Source organism: Mustelus asterias, chromosome 6, assembly GCF_964213995.1.
Source record: "Mustelus asterias chromosome 6, sMusAst1.hap1.1, whole genome shotgun sequence".
Classification (NCBI taxonomy): Eukaryota; Metazoa; Chordata; class Chondrichthyes; order Carcharhiniformes; family Triakidae; genus Mustelus; species Mustelus asterias.
The window spans coordinates 75,293,614-75,317,084 of record NC_135806.1 but is presented as its reverse complement, the minus strand read 5'-3'; the positions used below and the strand labels follow the sequence as shown (position 1 = coordinate 75,317,084).

At 45.8% G+C, this 23,471-nt stretch overlaps 1 protein-coding gene across 6 annotated transcripts in view; it reads left to right on the top strand.

Moving 5' to 3' along the window:
- Positions 1 to 23,471, top strand: part of znf608 (zinc finger protein 608) — a 90,214-nt gene that overhangs the window by 23,408 nt on the left and 43,335 nt on the right. For all 6 annotated transcript variants that reach the window (XM_078214577.1, XM_078214578.1, XM_078214576.1 and 3 more), the window contains one exon: positions 3,808 to 4,060. In XM_078214577.1, coding sequence (XP_078070703.1) covers positions 3,808 to 4,060 — 253 coding nt within the window. The remainder of the gene's footprint in view (positions 1 to 3,807; positions 4,061 to 23,471) is intronic.

Here is a 23,471-nt window from a genome sequence, read left to right as displayed (position 1 = left end):
TTAGTCTTCTTACACTGAATAGGTTTTGTGTCTCTTGTTTCTGTTCTCATTTAGTTTGAATTTTGCCTATGCGTAAAGGGGGCACAAATATCCTGCAAGAAGCTGTGCGGGGGGGCTACATTTGATTACAGTCTTCTGCTTGTGGTAAAATTTGAAATGGACTCTCAATAAACAACGAGGAAGCTTTCATCAAAGAACGTGTCTTTCAGTATTAAAACGATCACTGTCTTTCCCTGGAGCTTCATGTGTTCCAGCAGATCTTGCTTTGTTGGGGAAGAAGAGATTCTCTCCTGATATCAGAGCTTTTTAGCAGTGTTAACTTACAAAGCACAGGGTTGGTATAGTGAGAATGTGATACCTTTGCCTATCAGCAGTCTTATTACTGTGATCCACATGAATTGCACTGTAAGGACATGCCTGTGCTTTCACTGAGCGGGTACCTACTGCAGTCCTGACTCTGAGAAGCTTCTTTTTAAAAATTTTGGACGCAGGATGTGGGGGTTGCTGGCTAGGCCAGTGTTTATTACTCATCCCTAATTACCCATGAGAAGGTGGCAATGAGCTGCCTTCCTGAACCGCTGCAGTCCATGTGTTACAGGTACAGTAAGTACTCTCACAACACCAGGTTAAAGTCCATGGAATCATGAGCTTTCGGAGCGCTGCTCCTTCATCAGGTGAGTCACTGCTCCCAGTGTGCACAGGCGGTGGAGGCAGAGTGTACAACTGTTCTGGATTTTACAGCACTGCCCCGTATTTGAGGCCTGTGATACGGGTTTTTTTGCACAGCAGTTGCTGCTGTCCCATATTTCTGATGTTTGGTTTTTCTAGGTGTGCAGCAAACACCTGTATGTGTGCACACTGCACTCTCCTCACGGGTAGCCCAGTTTCACAGGTTCACCAGCAACTCCTCACCCCAGGGTCCCCCGCCTCGCCAAAGCGAATGTTTAAAATGGTGGATAGGGTACCAATCAGCCGGGTTGTTTTGTCCTGGACGGTGTGGAGCTTCTTGAGTGTTGTTGGCGCTGCACACACCCAGGCAAGTGGAGAGTTTTCCATCACACTCCTGACTTGTGCCTCGTAGATGCTGGACAGGCTTTGGGGAGTCAGGAGGTGAGTTACTCGCCGCAGGATTCCCAGCCTTTGACCAGCTCTTGTAGCCGAAGTTTTTAAACGGCAAGTCCAATTCAGCTTCTGGTCAATGGTAACCCCCAGTGGGGGTTATGCCACTTATCAGCCCAAGCCTTGCTGCTTGTCCTTGCTCAATATAGGCATGGATTGCTTCAGAACCTGAGGAGATGTGAATGTTACTGAACATTGTGCAGTCATTAGTGGACATCCCATGATGTTATGATGGAGAGAAGGTTATTAATGAAGCAGCTGAAGGTGGTTGGATCTCAGATGCTCGTCTAAGGAACTCCTGCATCAAGGTCCTGGAACTGAGGTGATTGACTTCCAACAACCACAACCATCTTCCTTTGTGTTCGGTGTGACTTCAACCAGCGGAGAGTTTTCCTCCTGCCTCCCATTCAGATCAGTTTTTCTAGGACTCCTTGATGCCACATTTGATCAAATGCCTGGATTTCAAGGGCAGTCGTTCTCACCTCACTTCTTGAGTTTGGTTCCTTTGTCCACAGTTGGATCAAGGCTGTAATGTGGTCAAGAGCTGAATGGCCCTTGTGGAACCCAAACTGAGCATCAGTGAGCAGGTTCTTGCTGAGTCAGTGCCATTTGCTAGCACTGTCCATCACGTTGCTGATGATCGAGAGTAAACTGATGAAGAGCTAACTGGCTGGGATTCGTCCTGCTTCTTGTGGACAAGACGCAGCTGGGTAATTTTCCACATCGTCAGATAGATGCCAGTGTTTAGCTGTACTGGAACAGCTTGGCTAGAGTCACAGCTTGTACTCGAGTACATGTTCAGTACTACTGCCCGAATGTTGCAAGGCCCATAACAGTATCCAGTGCCTTCAACAATCTCTTGATATCATGTGGAGTGAATTGAATTAGCTGAAGACTGATATCTGTGGTTCTGGGATTCTCAGGATGCTAAAATGAATCATCCACTTGGCATCTCCGGCTGAAGATGGTGGCAAATACTTAAGCCTTCTCTTTTGCACTGATGCACTGGGCTCCTCCATCATTGACGGTGGGATATTTGTGGAGCTTGTGCCTCTGGTTAGTTGCATAACTGTCCACCACCATTCCTGGCAGGTGATAATCAGCAGGAAGCCATCTGGTTCACAAAGTTAAAGTTTAAAGTTTATTTATTAGTGTCACAAGTAGGCTTACATTCACACCGCAATGAAGTTACTGTGAAAATCCCCGAGTCGCCACACTCTGGCGCCTGTTTGGGTACACTGAGGGAGAATTTAGCATGGCCAATGCACCTAACCAGCGCGTCTTTTGGACTGTGGGAGGAAACCGGAGCACCCGGAGAAAACCTACGCAGACACGGAGAGAATGTGCAGAAGCGGGGCCCGCTGAGAGACACCCCCTGCCCTTGTTTCTGCCCCCCCCCCAACCCTCCTGGCATCCAGTGATGATCGTAGACCTTGGTTGGGCATTGTACCAGCAACATCCACTGCTACCCCGCCCACTTCAATAGACCTGCCTGCCTCTGACTGGCTCTCACTGAGTCTGGGCTCCTTGATCCCAGAAAAAGCCCACCACTATACATTTGAACCTGAGTGGCACTTAATTTAGTGGACCTTCCCTGAAAGTGGTGATGCAGAGCTCTCGGTGGCTTTCCAGCTGGTGGGCAACTCCCCTGTCTCTCCAACTTGCCTAGATGAGTGCAGCTCCAACAACACTCAAGAAGCTTGACACCATCCAGGACAAAGCAGCCCGCTTGATTGGCACCGCGTCTACAAACATCCACCCCATCCACCACCAACGCTCAGTAGCAGCAGTGTGTACTATCTACAAGATGCACTGCAGCAATTCACCAAAGATCCTTAGACAGCACCTTCCAAACCCATGACCACTTCCATCTAGAAGGACAAGGACAGCAGATAAATGGGAACACCACCACCTGAAGTTCCTCTCCAAATCATTCACCATCCTGATTTGGAAATATATCGCCATTCCTTCGCAACCACTGGGTCAAAGCCCTGGAATTCCCTCCCTAACGGCATTGTGGGTCAACCCACAGCACATGGACTGCAGCGATTCAAGAAGGCAGCTCACCACCACCTTCTCAAAGGCAACTAGGGATGGGCAATAAATGCTGGCCAGCCAGCGACGCCCATGTCCCACAAATGAATTTTAAAAAGCTGGTGGGTGACCCCCCCCCTCTCCAGCTGGTGGGTGAGACCCCCTGTCTCTCCAGCTGGTGGGTGACTCCCCCCCTCTCTCCAGCTGGTGGGTGAGACCACCTGTCGCCACCGTTAAATACTGCCCAATATTCATTTTCACAAGTGCAACTTTCTCTGGGGTGATCATTGCTTTGCACTTGCTCATTAGAGTGTGGCTTTTTTGTTTAGCATCATTTCCCTTTGGAGGAATAATGAGGTAAGATTGATTATTTCTTATGTTTCATTCTTCAATATTGCACACTGACATTTGCTGTATTTATTTGTGATGACATTAATGAGGGTTTAAAACCACACAATGATTGTACAGGAATCTTCGCTGGCAATGTGACACTTTCCATTTTGTGTGTGCACTGTAAATTATTTTGACTGTGGCAACAATGTTAAGATGCAGTTTACTTACAGCAAAAATACCCCTGATGCAGCAGCCCTAGACTAGGTCTATTCAATTGTCATTTTGCAGATACATATGGTAATATTTTTCTGTCTTTTCCAGGTTGACCCCTTGTTCACTGTGCCTGCGCCTCCACCACCAATCTCTGTGAGCATGCCGCCTCAGATTCTGCCTTCCTACTTTCCTTCTTCGTCCAGCATTGCTGCACCAGTTGAGCAACTTTTAGTAAGGACTCGTTCAATGGGTATAAACACATGTGAGGTTGGGGTAGTGACTGAGCCGGAATGCCTTGGACCTTGTGAACCAGGAACCAGCGTAAACCTGGAAGGGATTGTGTGGCATGAAACCGAGGAAGGTAAGTGGTTTTAAATCGCTTGCATGTTTTGTTTGTGATAAAATCTGAGTTACTTTGTTTGATTAACGAGGCTGGGCTCATGATCGTTCATAAGGTTTCAATTTAAGAGAAAGCTAGACAAACATAGATAAGGATAGAAGGTTATGCAGAGAGAGTTCGAGCTTGTCCAATATCTCGGACTGGATGCGTGGAAATTTCCTTCCAGCTACATATTATGAAGACTAAAGCCATTGGTCCCTGCTGCAAACAACATTCCCCAGCCACTGACTCCATCACTCTCCCTGTAACACTCTGAGGCTGAACCAGACTCTCCACCACCTCTGTGTCGTATTTGACCCTGAAATGAACCACACAAAATGTCATCACAAAGACTGCCTATTTCCAACTCTTAGGCTATCAGCCAGTTCCGCCCCTGCCTCAGCTCATACCTAACTTTTTATTTGCTCCCTCTACAGCTGATTATTCGGGAGCATTCTGGTCTGGTGCCCCATCATCCAACCGCCACAAGCGTATGGTAATCTAAAACTCTGCTGCCCATGTCCTAACTCGCAGCAAATCCTGTTCAACCACCACTCCTGTGCTCACCGACCTACATTGGTTCCCAGTTAAACAACATCGTGATTTTAAAATCCTCATCCTTGTTTTCAAATCCCTTCACAATCTCATCCCTCCCTATCCCGATAACGTTCTGTGGCCCAGAATCCTCTGAGATATCTGTATTCTTCCAATCCTGGCCCCTTGAGCATCCCTGATTTTAGTCACTGCACCATCTGGACCGTGCCTTCAATTTCCTCCCTAAACGTCTCCTCTTCTCCTTTAAGACACTCCTTATTTTGCCGAATGTCCGGTTACCTGACCTGACACCTCCTTATCTGCTTTGGTGTCAAATTCTGTTTGATAATGTTGTGAAGTGCTTTGGGGTGTTTAACCATGTTATGGGTGCTATATAAATGCCAGTTGTTGCTGAAGAGGGTTGGGAGGATGCTGGTATAGAATGTGAACTAGTCGTCCAAATGGACTGTTGCTGTGTGGCGAATGCTTTGTAATAGTTCAAGGGATTCCTTTGAGGTAAAATGTAGTAATTGGGTAACCAGGAATAGAACACATCTTGCTAGTTTTCTCCCTCATTCCCTCACAGTGTTTAAAGGCATTGATTTTTACTGGGGTACAATTCATACTGATTAGATGCAGAGGCAGATCAGACGTTCCATGTGTGCAAGTAACCTTCTCATATCTGAGGATTGTGTGATCCTAGGCAGTGAGTATTGGGAAGCTCTTTTGACCTTTGACCGTATCTATCTAAGCCCAGTTCTGTTTTACCTTGATGTCCACCAGTGTACTTTCTGACTGGACATTAATTAGGTTCTGGAACCTGAAGGTGATTATTTCTCTTCACTGCCCTGATGTCAATTGCTGCAACTGCTACCTCAGCTGAGAGCAGCGAACCCAGTGCAGGTTGTGAGCAAACATGATTATAAACCCAAACCCTATTCCAGTGCATTTCTCAAGCTGCTTTCACATTGTGTGAGAGACCATCAGAGTGGCAGCAGCACCACCAATGTCTTGCTGACTATTGCCCTTCCGTTAAGTCTAGAAAGTTTACATCCAGTTTGCTGGCTCTGCCACTAGATAAGGTCTGAGCACAATGTGAAAGCAGATTTTGCACTCAAAACTTACAGCAAGTGAAGACCTGTTTAAAAGCAGTAACCAGGCAAGGCCGTCAACCCGATTCAACTTGTATTTTTGATAGTTTTAAGTTGCTGTAGATTTCCCCACCTGCGGGGGGGGGGGGGTCACACAGAAAGTTAAAAGTTCAATTTGTTTGAAGAACCTCGTAGTCCCCCTTCTTGTGGGTTTGTGACCAGCCAGCGTTGTTCCGCTTCCATTGTGGCATTGGACGCGATGGAGGACAGCACTGGGCAGCGGCTTTCCTTCCTGTTCTACCTGAAGTACCTGTAAAACATTTTTTATCGTGTGCTACCCTCAATTGGAGGAATGAATGGTTAAGGTTTGCACCACCAGTGAATGTGATATGATGGGAAAAGAAGCCGTCGGTAGGACAGATATGTAATGACGTGTGTGTCATGTGTTCATAATGAGGAAGGAAATTGGGACTTCGCACCAGAACAGTTAAAATTAAAAGTTGGAACATACATGTGGTCAATCGCTCTGGTTTAGTGTTTGCCTTTTTTTTTACAACATTCATTCTTCGGGTTAACTAATAAAAGGAGACTTTCTTTTTAAATGGTCAATGACTATAACGCTAAAAATAGCTGGGGGCTTTTCTAAATTCAATACAAAATGTGATGTAGTGTGCTGAGAATAACTAGATTGCTTGAAATGCTTGCCTTCCAGCGCCAGAATGTGTGGCTGTTTGTGGTGCAGTTAGAGAGCCTGTGGTGACCTTAATAGAGTTATTCATGGTGAATCAAATACCCTTCTGACCCACTGAATATTTTATGCTTGATCAGAATTAACAGTTGAGGAGAATGAGATTACTGTTTACTACTACAGACATCATTTCCCTTCACATTCTTCTCCAGTTTCTGAAGGTTTTCTTCCCCTTCACATGGCGTTGAGGTAATAATCCTCTTGTTTAAATCTGCAAGATTACGCGGAGAAGCTGAATTCCCCACCCTCGCTGACCAAGTGGTAACGAACGCGAGATATAATTGAATCATGTAAATTAGTAGCTCAGTGGACGAACAGTAATAATCAGGAATATGCTCCCCGTGTTTATCAAAGGATTAAATTGCATACTGGGCTAATTAAACATCGCAAGAGTGAGGTCTTCTCTGCTGTCCTTCAGATAGGAATAGCGGAGGGAATGTGTAAAAAGAAATGCTTTGGATTCGGATGCAAAACAAGCTTTGTTTTCACAGTGGAAAATGGATCAGAGGCCGGTGGTTAAAAAACTATTTCATGTGTAAGAGTTGTTGAGAAATTTCTGCAGTGTTGCTGTGAGTTTTCTCTTTCCATCTTTTGAGTTGGAATGGAGTGCTTTGGTGTGATTGGTTGAGAAAGTGCTCACCACCTTGATTGTTTGCCAGTGGCCATTCTGTCTCTTTTGTGTTACTAGATTTTGGGTATTTTTCTAGCAAATAAAAAAAGTGTAGTGCAGGGAAATGGGAAGGATGCCAAGTCTTCGTAGCCTGTTAGCAGTAGAAAACAAATGAGTCCTACATTCTCAGTGAAAAGATGATCAGTTCTTTACTAATACGGACGAAACAGAGCTTATTATTATGTGAAAGTTGCAATCATTAGGAGTGGTAATTTGAAGGTTGGATGGGGCTATTGCCTAAGGCTTGAATTGCTAAGAGAACCAGTACAATGGACATGTAGAAACAGCTCGGATGTCAAACTGAATGAAAGGCAATTCTTTCCCCAGCTCTCTGTTAAACCATTTGCACACAGCAGAAAGGAAACAAATGGGCTACTAAGCTCCAGAAGATGGCTAATACTTGGCATGACAAATTGCCTCAGGAGACCATTACATAAACTGTCAGACCTTCTCCTGGCTGTGATTATCTAGTGTGAATGGAGAGGAGAGGCAAGATTTTCAAAAGCATCTTTCTTAAATAAAGAAGAAAGGTCAGGCTTTAATAATGTTTGTGTACTGTAGCAGTGATATGAATTTTTGTGTAGCTATCTGCAGCCCCACTAACCACGGCAAAGAATCTCCCATACTGAGCTTAGATTTGCAACAGACATTAATGGATTTAATTCGGCTGAAGCAGGGAGTTTCAATGTATTCATGAAGCTGGGAGCTAATGTATGCTTTATTATCTGTGCAGCCATTTTAAGCTGTAATAAAATAATAGTGCTTTTTAATATATATAATTTTGCTAATGACATTTAAGCTGTTTGCTAAAGACAAATGTAAAACATTAGAGAAAGATTTAAATTGTTAATTCAGGGGGAGAGAAGAAGGTTGAATTTTCCCTACAGTGTCAGGGATGTCACAGTGCTTCCCGCACTGAATTAACATATTCAATTTTCCTAACTCGAAACTCAAATCGACTAAAAATGCCTCAGTGTTCAGCAGCGCCCAGGATACTCTGCAATGTTTTAACTGTAGCCTATAAAGAGCTTGGTGCCGACTCCCAGGCAGCACAGCTTGGGTGGATTCTGAACAGTATTATGTGGATGTGTATGAAATATGTAACCGGCTCGCATTAGTCGCCTCCTGCCAGACCACAGAGCCTCGACGCAAGGTCCCCTGTGCTTCTTGTACATACACAACAAAATTATTTCATCCTTAAACAAACATTAAAGGAACAAAGGCGGGGGTGGGGTGGGTGGGGGGGGGGGGGCAGAGAGAGACGGAGCAGTGTGAGCATCACAAGCTGCAAGCCCATGGGTGTGCTGTAGAGTGGGATAATGAGGCTCTGTCATGGGGGTGAGGGGGGTTGGGGGGGGGGGGGGGGGGTAGAATCTAATGGGAGGCTTGGAGTAGGTTAGCCTGTAATAAAACAGGCTTGATTCAAAATCGCAAAGCTAAAAAATTAAATGGTGAAATGGAAGGTGTTAAATGATGGAAGATGAAACTGTTAGTCTGTTGTGAAGAACGGTGTGGGTATCGGATAGGTTAGTAGTTAGAGGGGAGAATTGTGCGGCTGAAATTACAGCTTAGGATTTCTCACTGCTAGTTGAACAAACAGAACCTGCCTTGAATAATTTATGGCTGATATATGAATTGCTTCGCAAATGCTGCGATATTATTATAGCCTCAAACCCCGGCAGCGGTGGAAACTCTTTGGCTGTGCTGATGGCACAGGAAGTGAAGATGCCGAAAGGTGCGGGGGTCAAAAGCGGGAGTGCCGGTGACTTTATAACACAACAACAACAACAACAAAAGTCATCTTGCAGCCTGCGTCTTTACAGATGCAAGAAACCCTCCTGGGAAGCCCGGCTAAATTTGCTTTGAAATGTAGATAAAATAACAGGCCGTTAATGGTCTCTGCCTGGGGAAGGCCAGTTAGAAAGCACCAACTGAAGGTCACTGAAACTCCAGTGCCATTTACCAGCTTTCCTTCAGAAGGAAAATGTTGATTTTGCCACAAGGCAAGTTGGTATTCCTATTACAGGTTAAGAACAGAACGTTTCAATGTCACGTTGTGGTGTTTTCAATTGCTGCTGCCTAATTATATTTAAAAATTTGAAGTATGAATTATGGCGGTCAGTTTGAAAATTGAAATGGTGCGATTGCTCGCTGGTGTTCCTAGTTTTTTTTAATGGCAGCGAGGCCACAACCAGCAGCTGGTTGTTAATGTATAAAGGTGTAAGGGCCAAGGTCATTGGCTGGGATTTTCCTGCCCCACCCGCCACCGGGATTGTCCAATCCCACGGAAAGTCAATGGACTTTTGGCTGGGCCACTGTATCCCCCACCCAGGGGGTCTCACCATGGCAGAGCCAGAAAATCCCAGCCATTGGTTCAAGACTTGTTGGTAATGGTTAATGATGAAATGTATGCTGGGTGATTATATAAGCAATGCACAGTTACCTTGTTTGTACAATAATGTTGCTTTAACATTTCTTCACCCGGTGTAAAAATATTTTGAGACTTTAACTGAGTCACTTTTTAAAAATTCGTTCACAAGATGTGGGTGTGAGTAGCAAAGCTCATCCTTAGCGTTAACGTTTCGAATCCGTATGACCCTTCTTCAGAAGAGCCACATGGACTTGGAACATTGGGCGGGATTTTCCAGCCGCGTGTGCCCCAAGACTGGAAATTCCTCCCCGGGGTCAGCGGGCCTGTAAATGATCTGCTGAACTTCCTGTCCTGCCCGCTGTGATTCCCACAGTGTGCGGAACTAGAAAATCTCACCCATTAACTCTTGTTGCAGAGGTGCTGCCAGACCTGCTGAGTTTATCCAGCTTTTTCTGTATTTATTTCAGATTTCCAGCATCCGCTGTGTATTTTGCCTTTATTCCAGACCTGTTCTGTTGGTTGTGGATTGCTGAGCTTTGTCTGTAGCATTTCATTGTTTAACATGCACTTAGTCCTGTGTTGTAACTTCACCAGGTGGACACCACGTTTTCTGGTGTGCGAACCACTGTCGCTCCTGGCATACCCTCCTGCACTCTTCATTGAACCAGGGTTGGCCCCCTGTCCGGGTGGTCATGGTGAAGTGTAGGGTATACTGGGCCATCTGCTTACTCATTATGATGGGATACAGTTTTGCTGCTGATGATGGCCCACAGTGCCTCATGCAATGCCAGTTTTGAGTTGTTGCATCTGCTAGATCTGTTCTGAACCCATCCCATTTAGCACAGTGAAGGAGAACCTCAGTGTGAAGACAGGGCTTCTGCTGCATAAGGACTGCGCGGTGGTCACTCCTACCCGTACTGTCTGGACAGATACATCTGCAATGGGTAGATTGGTCAGGATGAGGTCAAGCAGGTTTTTCCCTCTTGGTTCTCTCTCACCGGCCGCAAGCCCACAGTCCTCCAGAGCAGGGTCGGCTAAGTAAGTCGTAGTGCTACTCTGCCACTCTTGGTCATGGTTTATGAAGTCCCCCGCCCAGAGTACATTTTGTGTCCTTGCTAATTGAAGCAGTATTTCCGACTGAATGGGATTCCGGGAGTGGCGTGCCATAGTGGGCTCCACATTCCTGTGTTCAGTCTAGTCCTTGGCTTATTTTATATGAGCTTCAGTGGGAAGCTCGGGCTGTGGCTCCCAAGTGCAGGTCTTGCAGCCATGTGCATCTGATAACCCCAAAGTGAAACGCGCTGAATTGGTAACACAAGCCAGTGGAAAGATCCGATGTAAAAAAAAATTGGTCTTTCTGGCAGCTGGCCACAGCAAAGCCATGGGAGACAGGAATTAAAGGTTGATTTTATCTTCCTGTTGAGATCGCTGAAGGTTTAAATGCACACACTTGAAAGTTGTGCTGCTGGAATGTAGCTGGTACGCTGTCCAGATTACAAATCATGGCTCTATTCTTGACAGCGGCTTGTGTGAAAAGTGGAAGTAACTGAGTCTTACTGAAACTGTGAGGCACTATTTGCTTTGGCTTGTGCCTTGCATGAACCAGTTTAGTCAGGAAGAGAACTGAGTGGTGCTGTTTGGATTAGCCAAGATGTCTAAACTTTGGAGGGGATCTGGCAGTTTTTCACAGCTTGTTCAGTTGGTCTACAGGTATTGTGAATTATAGATGAAATATATATTAAAATTTAGGTTCAGCACTTACACAAACTCGTACCTTGTGTACCATCCAGCTGATACTGTTGTACAGAGAGAGGCAATCCTCCAAAAAGTCATAAATTAAGAAACAATCATCTGTTGCCCTGTATTGATCACAAACTAAAGTTTACACGGGGGCTTTGGATTTTAAGAGGCGGCAGAATGTTTAAATGTAATTCATCCGTTGTGCTTTGTCATCAAATAAATCCTGTAGCAAGGAATCAGTTAACATTTCTTACAAACCTTTCCTTTGCGCTGTATTTATTTTCGTGTCAAGACCTTTTATTCATTGATTTTGGAACCTCCAAATGGGGCTCCGTTCTACCTCGCTTTGCTGCCTTGAAGCCTAGAGGATGGAATTTTCTCTTATTAAAAAAGATTTCTAATGGCTAGACTAATTGTAACGTTGCATTTCCTGTCAACTGCCTCATTACGTTGATGTCCAAATCGCTGAAGCTTGTTTGTAAAACAATTTATGAGCAGGGCGGTGCTTTGTGAACTGTGGGCTTCTTTCGAACCTCAGAATGGGAACTGAAAATGCTGGAAAGCCTCAGTGGGTTCATACAGCGTCTGTGGAGATCGAAACAATGGCTCGGATTTTGAAGGAGTGTGGGATGGCAAGGGGCAGTGACAGTCTCTCTGAAACTGGCTGTAATTTCAGGGTATTGGGCATGCGTGCACTCTGTCACTTGGGGTTCGAACACAAGCTGTTCTGTGAGTCAGAAACCAGTGGAATCACTGAGAGTTGTTAGAATCTCCAAAAAAAAAGGTTACAGTGTTCAATCAGATGTAAATGGGCTTTTAACAGCAATGTGATTAATAAAATATGATGAACAACAGAACTGGCCCTGAAAGAGTAAATTTATACACTATTCATAAAGTGCTGCTTAAATAATTAATTAGTAGATTTTTAGAAGTGATTTTATATTATTGCTTTGTTTCCGGTTTGCGTTTTATGAAAGTCCTTTAATGTGATTGGCTGCTTGGACAGCCAGGTCCCCAGAACATTAGCGGAGTTTCTGGATTAATAGTTTAATGATATTACCACTAAACCATCGCCACCCTTGTTCACTGCCGGTCTCAGGCAGGAGTGGAGTTGACATCAGCTTTTGGGCCTACCGATCACACACACACACCGAGGGACAAATAAGGCCAGGGTTTCTTTAGCCTTTGACACAGTTGATCATGCCATTTTTCATGGTGGCACAGTGGTTAGCACTGCTGCCTCACAGCGCCAGGATTGGGTTCAATTCTGGCCTCGGGTGACTGTCTGTGTGAGGTTTGCATGTTCTCCCCGTGTCTGCATGGGTTTCCTCCCACAGTCCAAAGATGTGCCGGTTAGGTGGATTGAACATGGCAAATTGCCCCTGAGTATCTCTAAATTGTCCCTTGGATAAACTGTCAGCACATAAAGTTGACAAGGCATTGGGACTGGATGAGATGCATCCAAGGATATTGAAGGAAGTGAGAATGGAAATTGTAGAGGCGCTGGCCATAATCTTCCAGCCTTCTCTCGACTCAGGGGTGGTGCGGGAGGACTGGAGAATTTCACAGGTTACAGCCTTGTTCAAAAAAGATTGTAAGAATAGACCCAGAAATTACAGACCAGGCGCTGGGGAAGCTTCTAGAAATGATTGTTCAGGATAGAATTAATTGTCACATGGAAAATTGTGGGTTGATTATAAGAGCCAGAATGTATTTCTTGATGGGAAAATCATGTTTAAGTAAGTTGTTGGAATCTTTTTGAAGAGGTAACAGAGAGGGTTGATGCAGGTAATGCTGCTGATGTGGTGTACATTGACTTTCAAAAGACATTCGATACAGTGCCACACAGCAGACTTGTGAAAAAAGGTACAGCTCATGGAATAAATGGGAGAGTAGCAATGTGGATACAAAATTGGCTAAATAATAGGAAGCAGAGAGCGATGATCAATGGATGGAGGTAGGTTTCGGGTTGGAGGTAGGTTTGTAGTGGAGTTCCTCAGGGTTCTGTATTGGAACTCTTGCTTTTCCTAATATATATTAATGATCTCGGTCTTGGCGTGTAGCGGACAGTTTCAAAGTTTATGGACAGTTCTGGGTGCCACACTATCGGAAGGATGTGAATGCATTGGAGAGAGTGCAGAAGAGTTTTATAATGATGGTTCTAGGTCTGAGAAGCTTTAGTTATGAGGATTGATTGGAGAGGAGAAGGCTAAGAGGAGATTCGATAGAGATGTTCTAAATAATGAGGAGGCTAAACAGCGGAGATAGGGAGAAACTTCCTGCTTGTAAAAGGATCGAGTAGAGAAGGCACAGATTTCAGATAATTTGCGAAAGAAGCAAATGCGATGTGAGAAAAGCCCTTTTCACACAGCGAGCATTTCGGGTCTGGAATGCACTGCCTGGAAGCGTGATGGATGCAGGTTCAATTGAGGCATTCAAGAGGCCGTTGGATGTTATTTGAATAAAACCAATGCAGAGGAGTACAGGGAAAAGGTAGGAGAATGGCACTAAGTCATCGCGCTCTTCAGAGAGCTGGTGCAGGTACGATGGGCAGAATGGCCTCCTTCTGCACCATTACAATTGTGTAGTTCTGTGACTTGAGCATCAGCCCTAATATCTCCCTGTGTGATGGTTTTCTAATGCCTCTGCAAAGGGGCTAAAAACGAGTTGCTGTGTCACCTTTGTTCTGTAACTTTGCATGTGGGGCATCTTCCCAATGTTATAAAATAAGCACTGATAAACCAGTGCAAGCCTGACTTCAGCTGTTACAGCTGTGACCTTAAATGGTTTGTGGAATGGCATGAACCACTCCCCCCACCCCCCCACCACCACCTCCTCCTCCCCCCCCCCCCCACCCCCCCACCACCACCACCTCCTCCCCCCCCCCCACCCCCCCACCACCACCACCTCCTCCCCCCCCCCCACCCCCCCACCACCACCACCTCCTCCCCCCCCCCCCCCCCCACCCCCCCACCACCACCACCTCCTCCCCCCCCCACCCCGCCAGCAAAAATCCACATGCTTTCTGTCCAGTAAACTGTGTCGTATACTGGGGTATGATTGGACAGGGGCTAACAGGTATAATTCAGCCAAATATCCATCTTCATTTGCGAGTAGCCATTGATGACAGCAGCTGACTCATCAATGGGGGAAACACAACCGGATCCTCTCTACAGATATCCAGTTTCCAGTCATAGTCACTCGATAATGATCAGGAGCAGAAACTGTGGCTCATTCCCTCTGCAGCCCAGGATTACTGTTTCCAGCTGAGCTCAGCAAGGTCAGTGTTGACTCGGAGTCGGACCCTGGGTCACCCTATGTGGCATGTTTTAGAAAACCCTTTCTAATGATCCCACTTCAGGCTAAAGGAAAAATTGTAGGCCGTAAACAGCTATTAAATACACGAAACATTTCAATATTCAATCAACATCCTGGTCGCGCGGGAGCCAGTTTCAAATCCTGTTGGGCAGTGAAGGTGCAAAAGGCGTCGGATTGCCGAGGAAAGGATATATCCTGAGGGACGTGAGAAGATAGTGCATGATCCTTTGCCTTTTGAGTCATCGAGGTTTGCCGGGGACGAACACATCTATTAAAAGAGAGCATGGTATGCGTGGCTGAGCTTATTGGACTTGATCCTGTATTAAATGATCTCAGTGGGGCAGGAGAGCATTTAGTTGCTGTGGGGGAGGATAACAATAAGGTTTTGAGGCTGCTGTACCAGTCTAGACAAGAAAGTGACAGGAAATGAGCTACAGAAAATGTTTTGGTATCCCTGAGGCAGATTCTTTGAGAACTGCTGTCTTCTTGCAGTGCGAGTGAAGTCTTTTGTGAAAGCAGCCTCCATCTGCACGAACAGTTTGAAGGCAGCAAAGCTGATAATTTGTTTTCAGTTTTACAGAGGGCTTTAAAAGGCTTTGCATGATTGGGCTTGGTTATCCTAGTGACCATTTTGGAACCCCTTGATCTTGATTCAGTGTGTGGAATATTTCCAACTGCATGTGGGAGCTGGATGCAGATTTCCGTATGTCCCTTGTAGTCAGACTCCTTATTGTCTGGATGAGCGTCAAACAGAACTCGTTTACCTTCACAGGGATTTCACTCTGGCTGGGGAAATGATGTGGAGATGCCGGCGTTGGACTGGGGTAAACACAGTAAGAGTTTTAACAACACCAGGTTAAAGTCCAACAGGTTTATTTTGGTGGCAAATGCCATTAGCTTTCGGAGCGCTGCTCCTTCGTGCAGGAAGGAGCAGGGCTCCGAAAGCTAATGGTATTTGCTACCAAATAAACCTGTGGGACTTTGACCTGGTGTTGTTAAAACTCTTACTGGGGAAAGAGGGCCATCTGATTGACGGAGGTGTACTTCTTCATAATTAAAAGGGGTATTACAATCTTTGAAGTTTACACTGAAACCACAAACTAAATTGCCCCCCCCCCCTCCCGCTCTAGAAGGCACATCACCTTTCACAATGCCTATCTGACCTGTCTGACATTTTACAGGGTGGGATGGGGGGAGAGGCAGGGCTGCCCATCTGTCCTTGGGTCTGGCCACTTTATGGCCTCATCCTACTGCCACCAGTATTAACCTACAGTGAGTACCGACAGGGCCAATAGGATCATCTCATGGTCCTATTGGAGACACCCCCCCCCCCCCCCCCAAATGTAATTCTCCCCCCAACACCCGTCTCTCCCCTCGCCAAGACCCCCAACCCTGGGCTCCTTGGTGTGGTGGAACTGCCTGTAGTTCCAGCAGTGGCCACTGGTACTGAAAGGACGACAGAGCCAGTGGCCACCTGATAGGCGGGCAGCTCTCTTTAGGTGGGACTTCCTCCAGAGATAGGGGTGAAGTCTTGCCTGAAAGTAATTAACGGCTTCTCCCCATGTTAAATTATAATGGAGCAGGTTCCACCCAACCTTTCGGCTGACGGGGGCCAGGGCAACATGGAGTGGTGTCCTGGAAAGTCCAGCTCCAGTTATCCTTTCAGCTTAAGCTAGCTAGAAAAAGGACATGCGTGGGTGAGAGGCCTACAGATAAAAATGGTGAAAAGTGCAAAGAGTTGTTAATATAAAAACCAAAATCTGTGTTCACAGCAGGGCTGTTGTGAAGAATAATTCACTGAAAACTGAGATTGGTTTCTTTCTTCTACGGATAAAAAGGGCAATTATTTGACTATTAATGAAATGAGCTCATACAAAGGAAGAGCGGGCCTTTTGAGCAACTTGAGTTCTTGCAGTTGTGGCGGGTTACCCTGAGTGACAGTGACTCCTGTGCTAGATGGTGCCTTTGTCGATTTTTACTGCCTCCCGGAGCCAGAGAGAGATGTGTGTGAATAATGCGTTCCGGGGAGTTGTATGCCGACCATCTTGATCTTTAGTCCAGTACCAGTGTGTAATTCCTGGTTTGCATTTTGCAATTGCTGCATTGGCAAAGCTTTCTTCCCAGAAGCAAACAACGCACGGTGATTATACTGGCAGTTTCTGGCAGAATGGAAGACAAGGCTTTACTCCCTTGCAATTTCACTTAAGAAACCACAATGACAGATTTTGGCAACTCCGAAAGATTACACTGGCAGTGCACATTCAAACTTGTGCCTTTGAGAATCTACATTTACACACAGGACACCATAAAGACAATTTGAATCATCTTATCGACAGGTATATTTCAACAACTCAGTGAAGACACAGGGGGACACTAGTTTCCGCTCTGTTGTCAGTTACAATTCAGGAAGAGTTCACTAATCATTCCAGACATAAGGAGCTGGTTCGTCGATGTTTTTGAAGCCATGGTTTTTCCCTATCTGTCGGATAACCGGGATGTGAATGGGTTAGGGTCCGGAGCATCATTCCCTTTCTTAGAATTGTGGAAACTCTCCGTTGCCGTTAACGTCAAGAGAGTGAACGTGGGCCGGAGCTGACCTGTGTGAACCAAGTCTTTTAGAACGTGCTCAAGTGTACTTGGTCCCAGTGCATGCTTATTGTCTGCAGCAGCAGCAGCACCAAGTGAATGCTGCCACCGTTGTCCTGAGTTTAATTGACGTTGTTTTGAGGCTGGGGGGGGGGGGGGCACAAAGGGGACGGTTTTTGGCTTTGTGTGGGCCGCCGCCTGTCCAACAGTACCAGCAGAGACCCAAACCAATTCTTCTGACCGAGCCTTATTATGATACCTTTGACAAACTGCCACTGGTCTCGAAGGGGTTTCGGGCATATTGCTGATTGGAGAATGTGGGGGGAGGGGGTGGATCAGACAGCCATGCCCTAAAATACACACTTTAAAGGAGGTGGTGGGTGGGGGGGGGGGGAGGGGGTGGGGGGGAATGAGTGGCTGTGGCCGGGGGAGGGGTAGGTTTCTGTGAAGTGGGGAGGAGCTTTTGGAACAATCTGGAGTGGTTTCCTTTACGGATGCACTCTTTCGCCCATCGGTTGTACAAACCAGCTGTGAGATGCAGCAGGACCCCAGGTTAAATATTACAGTAAGGCCCATTGCCTCTTTCAGTTGATAAAGCTCAGGCAGCCCAATGTTTGAAAAACAAGTCAGCCAGACCTTGGGCACCCACGGAGTGCTGGGTTCTTTAACAAATTCTCTGTCCACCTATTGTAACATTTTTGCACTAAGCCCGGGGTGGTGGGCATACAGAAATCTCCCTCACCAGTGCCTGACACAATACTGCTCACGGGATCAGTTTCAGTCTACACCTTTTATCAGCTAGAGAAAGGAATGCACCATCTCGCTTGCCAATTAAGTTGTTAGTTAAACTCTCCTCATGAATAGTGCAGCGGCTGCCAACTTTCAGAGCGGCACCTGCGATTGGCAGTAATGTAATTTCCAATTGCGTTACTTGAGTGACTGTTTCTAAAACAAAAATCAAGCTAAAACACCCAACACGTGTTTCAACATGGAACTAGTAAATGTTTGTCAGCTTGAGGACAGATAAAAACATGCTCTGAATATAAAACACCATCTTTGACCAGTTCAGTAATATTAACAACAGTTACGGTCCGTAACCTGAAAACCTGGACTCTATTGGCTGCTGGCAGACCAGTTGCTCATGAATCAGGAGATTCACTGTCTTATTACACTAGGCAAAATAGCAGGGTCACCTAGCAACTGGGTGCATCAACTTCCTTTCCTATTAATGCAATGGGATCAAATTCCACAACTCACATTCTGTCAATGACCTTTATTTTCTGTACATTTCTTTCCCAATGTCTTTCATCATTGCCACCATATGGGCAGGGCACGGTGGCACAGTGGTTAGCACTGCTGCCTCACAGTGCCAGGGGCCCGGGTTCAATTCCAGCCTTGGGTCACTGTCTGTGCAGACTCTGCACGTTCTCCCCGTGTCTGCGTGGGTCTCCTCCGGGTGCTCTGGTTTCCGAAAGACGTGCTGGCTAGGCGCATTGGCCATGCTAAATTCTCCCTCAGTGTACCCAAACAGGCGCCGGAGTGTGGCGACTAGGAGAACTTCACAGTAACTTCATTGCAGTGCTAATGTAAGCCTGCTTGTGACTAATAAGTAAACTTTAACCTTTAATTAAGCTGAAAATATATAGTGAGCTGGTACACAAATGCAGGTTGGAGTTAGAAAACTCATATTTAGCGTAGGGTAAGTGGTGTTTGGTAACACCAGCGGGTGGTCCTGGAGTTTGCCAGCGCTAAACTGGGTTGCTGTGGTTCAGTGACGGGATCAGGCTCAGTGGAAAGCAGGAGGAACTTGAGGTTGGAATGAAGAGGGTTGCAGGTGGATGCCTGACAATTCCACTGGGAAGGCTCTTGTGGAGTTTCAGTGGCAGATTGGTGGAAGCCCCATGGCATTTCAGGGCCCCAGCGTCTTGTTATCAATGAGGAGAGGGACAATGTATGACTGCACTGCTCAGCACCATCTTCAGAAGGGCAGTTCAGGATGGACAATAAACACTGGCTTTGGCAGTGTTATGCATAACCAAAAATGAATATAAAGAGTAGGGGTGAGAATGACTCAAGCCTGGTACCAGTGTTCAATTTTCTAAGAAGCCTCTGTGAACAGAATAGTTGATGTTTTGTACTTAGTACTTGGAACTATGTCTCTGTTTCCGTCTCGATCACTCATTCTTAACAGGTGCCAGTAATTAGAACACATATTTTCCAACAATTAACAAAATACAGATGATAACTTGGTGATAATTCAAAACTTTATTCATTTTTTGAATTTGAATGACACTGATAGGGCTAGCACCTATCCAAGTGTACCTTGAGGAAGTTGTACCTTGAACAGCTATAGCCCGTGTGGTGAAGGTAATCGTACTGTAAAGGGACCGAGAATTTGGACCCAAAGACGGATGGCCAAAAGGTCCAAATCAGAATGGGATGTGAATTGTTTCCTTTACTTCAGCTGCTTTGTGTCTTCAAAAAATATTTCAAATAAGGATGAGGAAAGATCCTCTGTATGTTTGTCTTGTTCATTCTTTGCCTCACCTCACTTTCTGACCCTTTTGTCCTTACTGCAATTCAGCTTATACCTTCTCCAACTATAAACAAAATAGTCCTAGGTTTTCTGTTTTCTCTTACAGTTTGTGATTTTTTTTTGAAAAAGAGGATCTTAGGTAAAGACGAGACAAGATATTGACAGGATTTTCAATGGTCGAGGACAGGAGTGGGAGGGTTTTAAAGATAGGATTCGATACATGGCCATTTGACCCAACCAGTGCTGGTGTTTCTGGGGCATGTTGGAATGTTCAAAGTGAGGATTTTGTCAATGAGCCAGGGAGGGCAGGAAGATGATTCTCAAATTACAAGTGGTTGAATTTGAGCAGCCTGATGCACACTCGTGCCCAGCTATCAGGCCCAATCCAGGGAACAATTCAGTAATTTCCTTCCAATGGGAAATTTTTGTCAAGATGGATTCTTGTTCCAGATCAGCCTTTCATTTGGCTGTTTGACCCCTGTCTGGTGAAGATGCTGGCCCTCCTATTTACTGCATTCTCTTTTCCGCGACAGTGTTGACCCCATCATGGCTGCCAACTGCCTTCGTCATTTGTGCTCTGAAAGCAGCTCCTGGTGATGCCCCGTGCCGTTACTGAGGTGCCAACCTCATCGCCAGCCCAATTAGGACATCTACATTTGACGATTGCGTTGAATGAGTGACACAGACATAGCGCCGGGTCGGAACCACTAAATCATCTGGGCGATGGGGGGTTAAAAATCTAGCCCATTGTTTGTCTTTTTCAGCTTAATATGCTTTCTGAAAATTCATAGTTTTTATAATTAACAAAAGCCCAGTACAGTCCTTCACCTTGTCCTTCGGCACGGTAGCACAGTGGTTAGCACTGCTGCTTCACAGCTCCAGGGATCTGGGTTCGATTCCCAGCTTGGGTCACTGTCTGTGTGGAGTTTGCACATTCTCCTCGTGTCTGCGTGGGTTTCCTCCGGGTGCTCCGGTTTCCTCCCACAGTCCAAAGATGTGCGGGTTAGGTTAATTGGCCATGTTAAAAATTGCCCTTAGTGTCCTGAGATGCATAGGTTAGAGGGATTAGTTGGGTTAATATGTAGGGATATGGGAGTAGGGCCTGGGTGGGATTGTGGTCGGTGCAGACTCGATGGGCCGAATGGCCTCTTTCTGTGCTGTAGGGTTTCTATGATTCTAGACACCACGCATAGGTCCGTTGACCGTGGGCGGGATTCTCCGGTTTTGGGGCGAGCGCGGCCAGAGAATCCCACCCAAAGTCTCCCATTGATTTTGGAATGATGGCTGGAATTTTACCGCCCACCCTGCCACGGGAATCGGAGCGGGCGAGGGGGCGGACAATCGGAAGGTCTGTTGACCTTCGCTGGGATTTTATGGTTCCGGGATGAGCCAGGCTGTAAAATCCCACCTGATGCTTTTGAAATTTTGCACGATGACCTTTTAATAATTGTGAAAACAACCAAACAGAGATTGGTGGAGAGACTGAGAGCAAAGCATTTTGTCATCGGGAAAGCTGGATTGTTTCCGGGGAATCTTTGGAAAGGTCGTGGACTCTTCATGCTCAGACTACAGTTATCACTCTTTAGTTCACCATTCTGAGCAAAAGCTGTCAAAGCTCGGGTTTTGGAAGAGGATAATGCCGACAATTAGAGGATTTAATGAGGTTATTGGAAAGCAAAAAATTGATGCATTTAATCATCTGATTGTGAAATAAATATTTTAAATTTCTGAGCAAATGTTTCCAAGAAGCGTTGTCAGTGATTTGCTTGGCCAACAACAGTGTGATTTTGAAATGTTTACATAGGATTTTTCTTTTATTAAATGTGTTCAGAGGGAAAACATGGGATTATAATAGGTTAATATTCTCAATGTTTTTGTACAGAATCCCTAATATAAATGTGTAAAGAGTTACCATCATAAATGTTGCTATGGAAAGTGTTACACAAAGTCACATTTGTGGACAGGAAATTCACGTCACATGAATGTATTTTAATAATTTATCGATATTTATGGGCTATACTAAAGTATCGAGTGTGTGACGGTCAATTTAATTGAGTGTGACCTTATTGGTTAAGTGACAAAATATCACTGTAGTACGTATCATCTTTGCTCAAATTAACAAATTAATGTGCACTTTCCCACTGCATTTCTTTTTTATAAACAAGGGCCTGATGTTGGTCAGATGGCAGGGGAGTTAGTGCGGAATGCATCCCTGCTGACTCTGACACACCCATGACTATTTTACACTCATGTGAGCATTGATTGGCAGCGGGGATGTGGGGGAGGCCGGGGTGGGCGGGGGGATTGGTTTCCATCCACACTAGGAAGGGAGTCCTGTCTTGAAGAGCTGACACCCAATCAGATTGGCTGACAGCCCATCCAAGAACAGCGCTGCAGTGGCTGGAAGAGGCGCTGCAGCGCCGTGCCTGGGACTAAGTGACGGCAGTCAGTATGAAGGGAAGTGGTACAGGTCCCCAGGGAGGGTAGGGGATGCTGTGGGAGATTAGCATGGGGAGGGGGGGGAGGACATTGAGTAGTAGGAGAATAGAGCAGGCAAGAGAGATCTGGATGCATCAGGTCCATGAGGAGAGGCCATCCCCCCAGTCAGAAGGTGACCTCCGATGCTCTGAACAACCCCCCCCCCTCCTTTCCCGCCCAAGATCGAGGATAGGGGCAAGGGCGAGCTTCCGGTCTGAGGCCCTGCCCACCCAACCGTGCTCGGGGAGGATGGAATATCCGAAGGAATCCCATCCCATCCCATTTCATGCTCCCCCTCTGCCCCAAAGTTTGAGAGGGGGGAGTGTAAAATTCAGGCCTAGAATGTCTAAAGATCAAGTTGCTTTGAAGATTATTGTTCGTCAGTCACATGTTTTTCGGAAGGCTGTTCTATTTTTGTTGAATATCTTGGATTGCACTTTTCTGACAGTGAATGATTATCCTTTTATTTAAAAGTAATTCATATCCTGCTTTAGGCCTGAGGTCAATCATGAAAATAAACATTTTAATTGTTCATGCCTCAGTGACTTGCTGTTCACTGTTTACATCGCTGTCCACTGATGTTGGCACCAACAGTCATGTGAATTGCTGTACAGACAAACATGCTTTGTCAGAACTTTTAAGAACAGGATGTTCAGTATCTCAGCTTCCCTGTTTATAAAAGATGTTTAAGAAACTTTATTTTTATTTTACATGTGTAAGTAATTAAAACTGAAGTGCACCGTGAGCCTGCACATTAATTCCGCTTGATCAAACCCCCAATCCAGAGGACTTTTCTGAATATCCTGTTCCTTGGTGATAATTCAATTATTGTTTTGTAAAATAATCCCTTTCCAAACGCCTCCCGTTCCACAGAGCTGAGGAACCCCGGCTCAGGGGTGTTTGATGCTGCAAGGTTGTTCCTTGGCAAAGCCAAGCTTGCTGATAAAAGGTGTCAGACCGTGGAGTGGGGTCTGGGGTTGGCTTTTCCGCTTCTCCGCAGCCGTTTGGAAGGTATGAGGGAGGGGGCGGATTATTCTGATTTGATTTGATTTATTATTGTCACATGTATTAGTCTGCAGTGAAAAGTATTGTTTCTTGCGCGCTGTACAGACAAAGCATACCGTTCATAGAGAAGGAAAGGAGAGAGTGCAGAATGCAGTGTTACAGTGAAAGAGTTAGAATGAAGTTTCAGGAGCATAGAACGAGAGTAAAAGATAGAATTAGAAGGTATGCTGGGCACCGCTTGCAAGAAGTCGCCTCGGTCCGGTGCCATCTTGGATAAAGATTCAAAAGATTATAGTGAGTGACCTTTCTGCTGCCT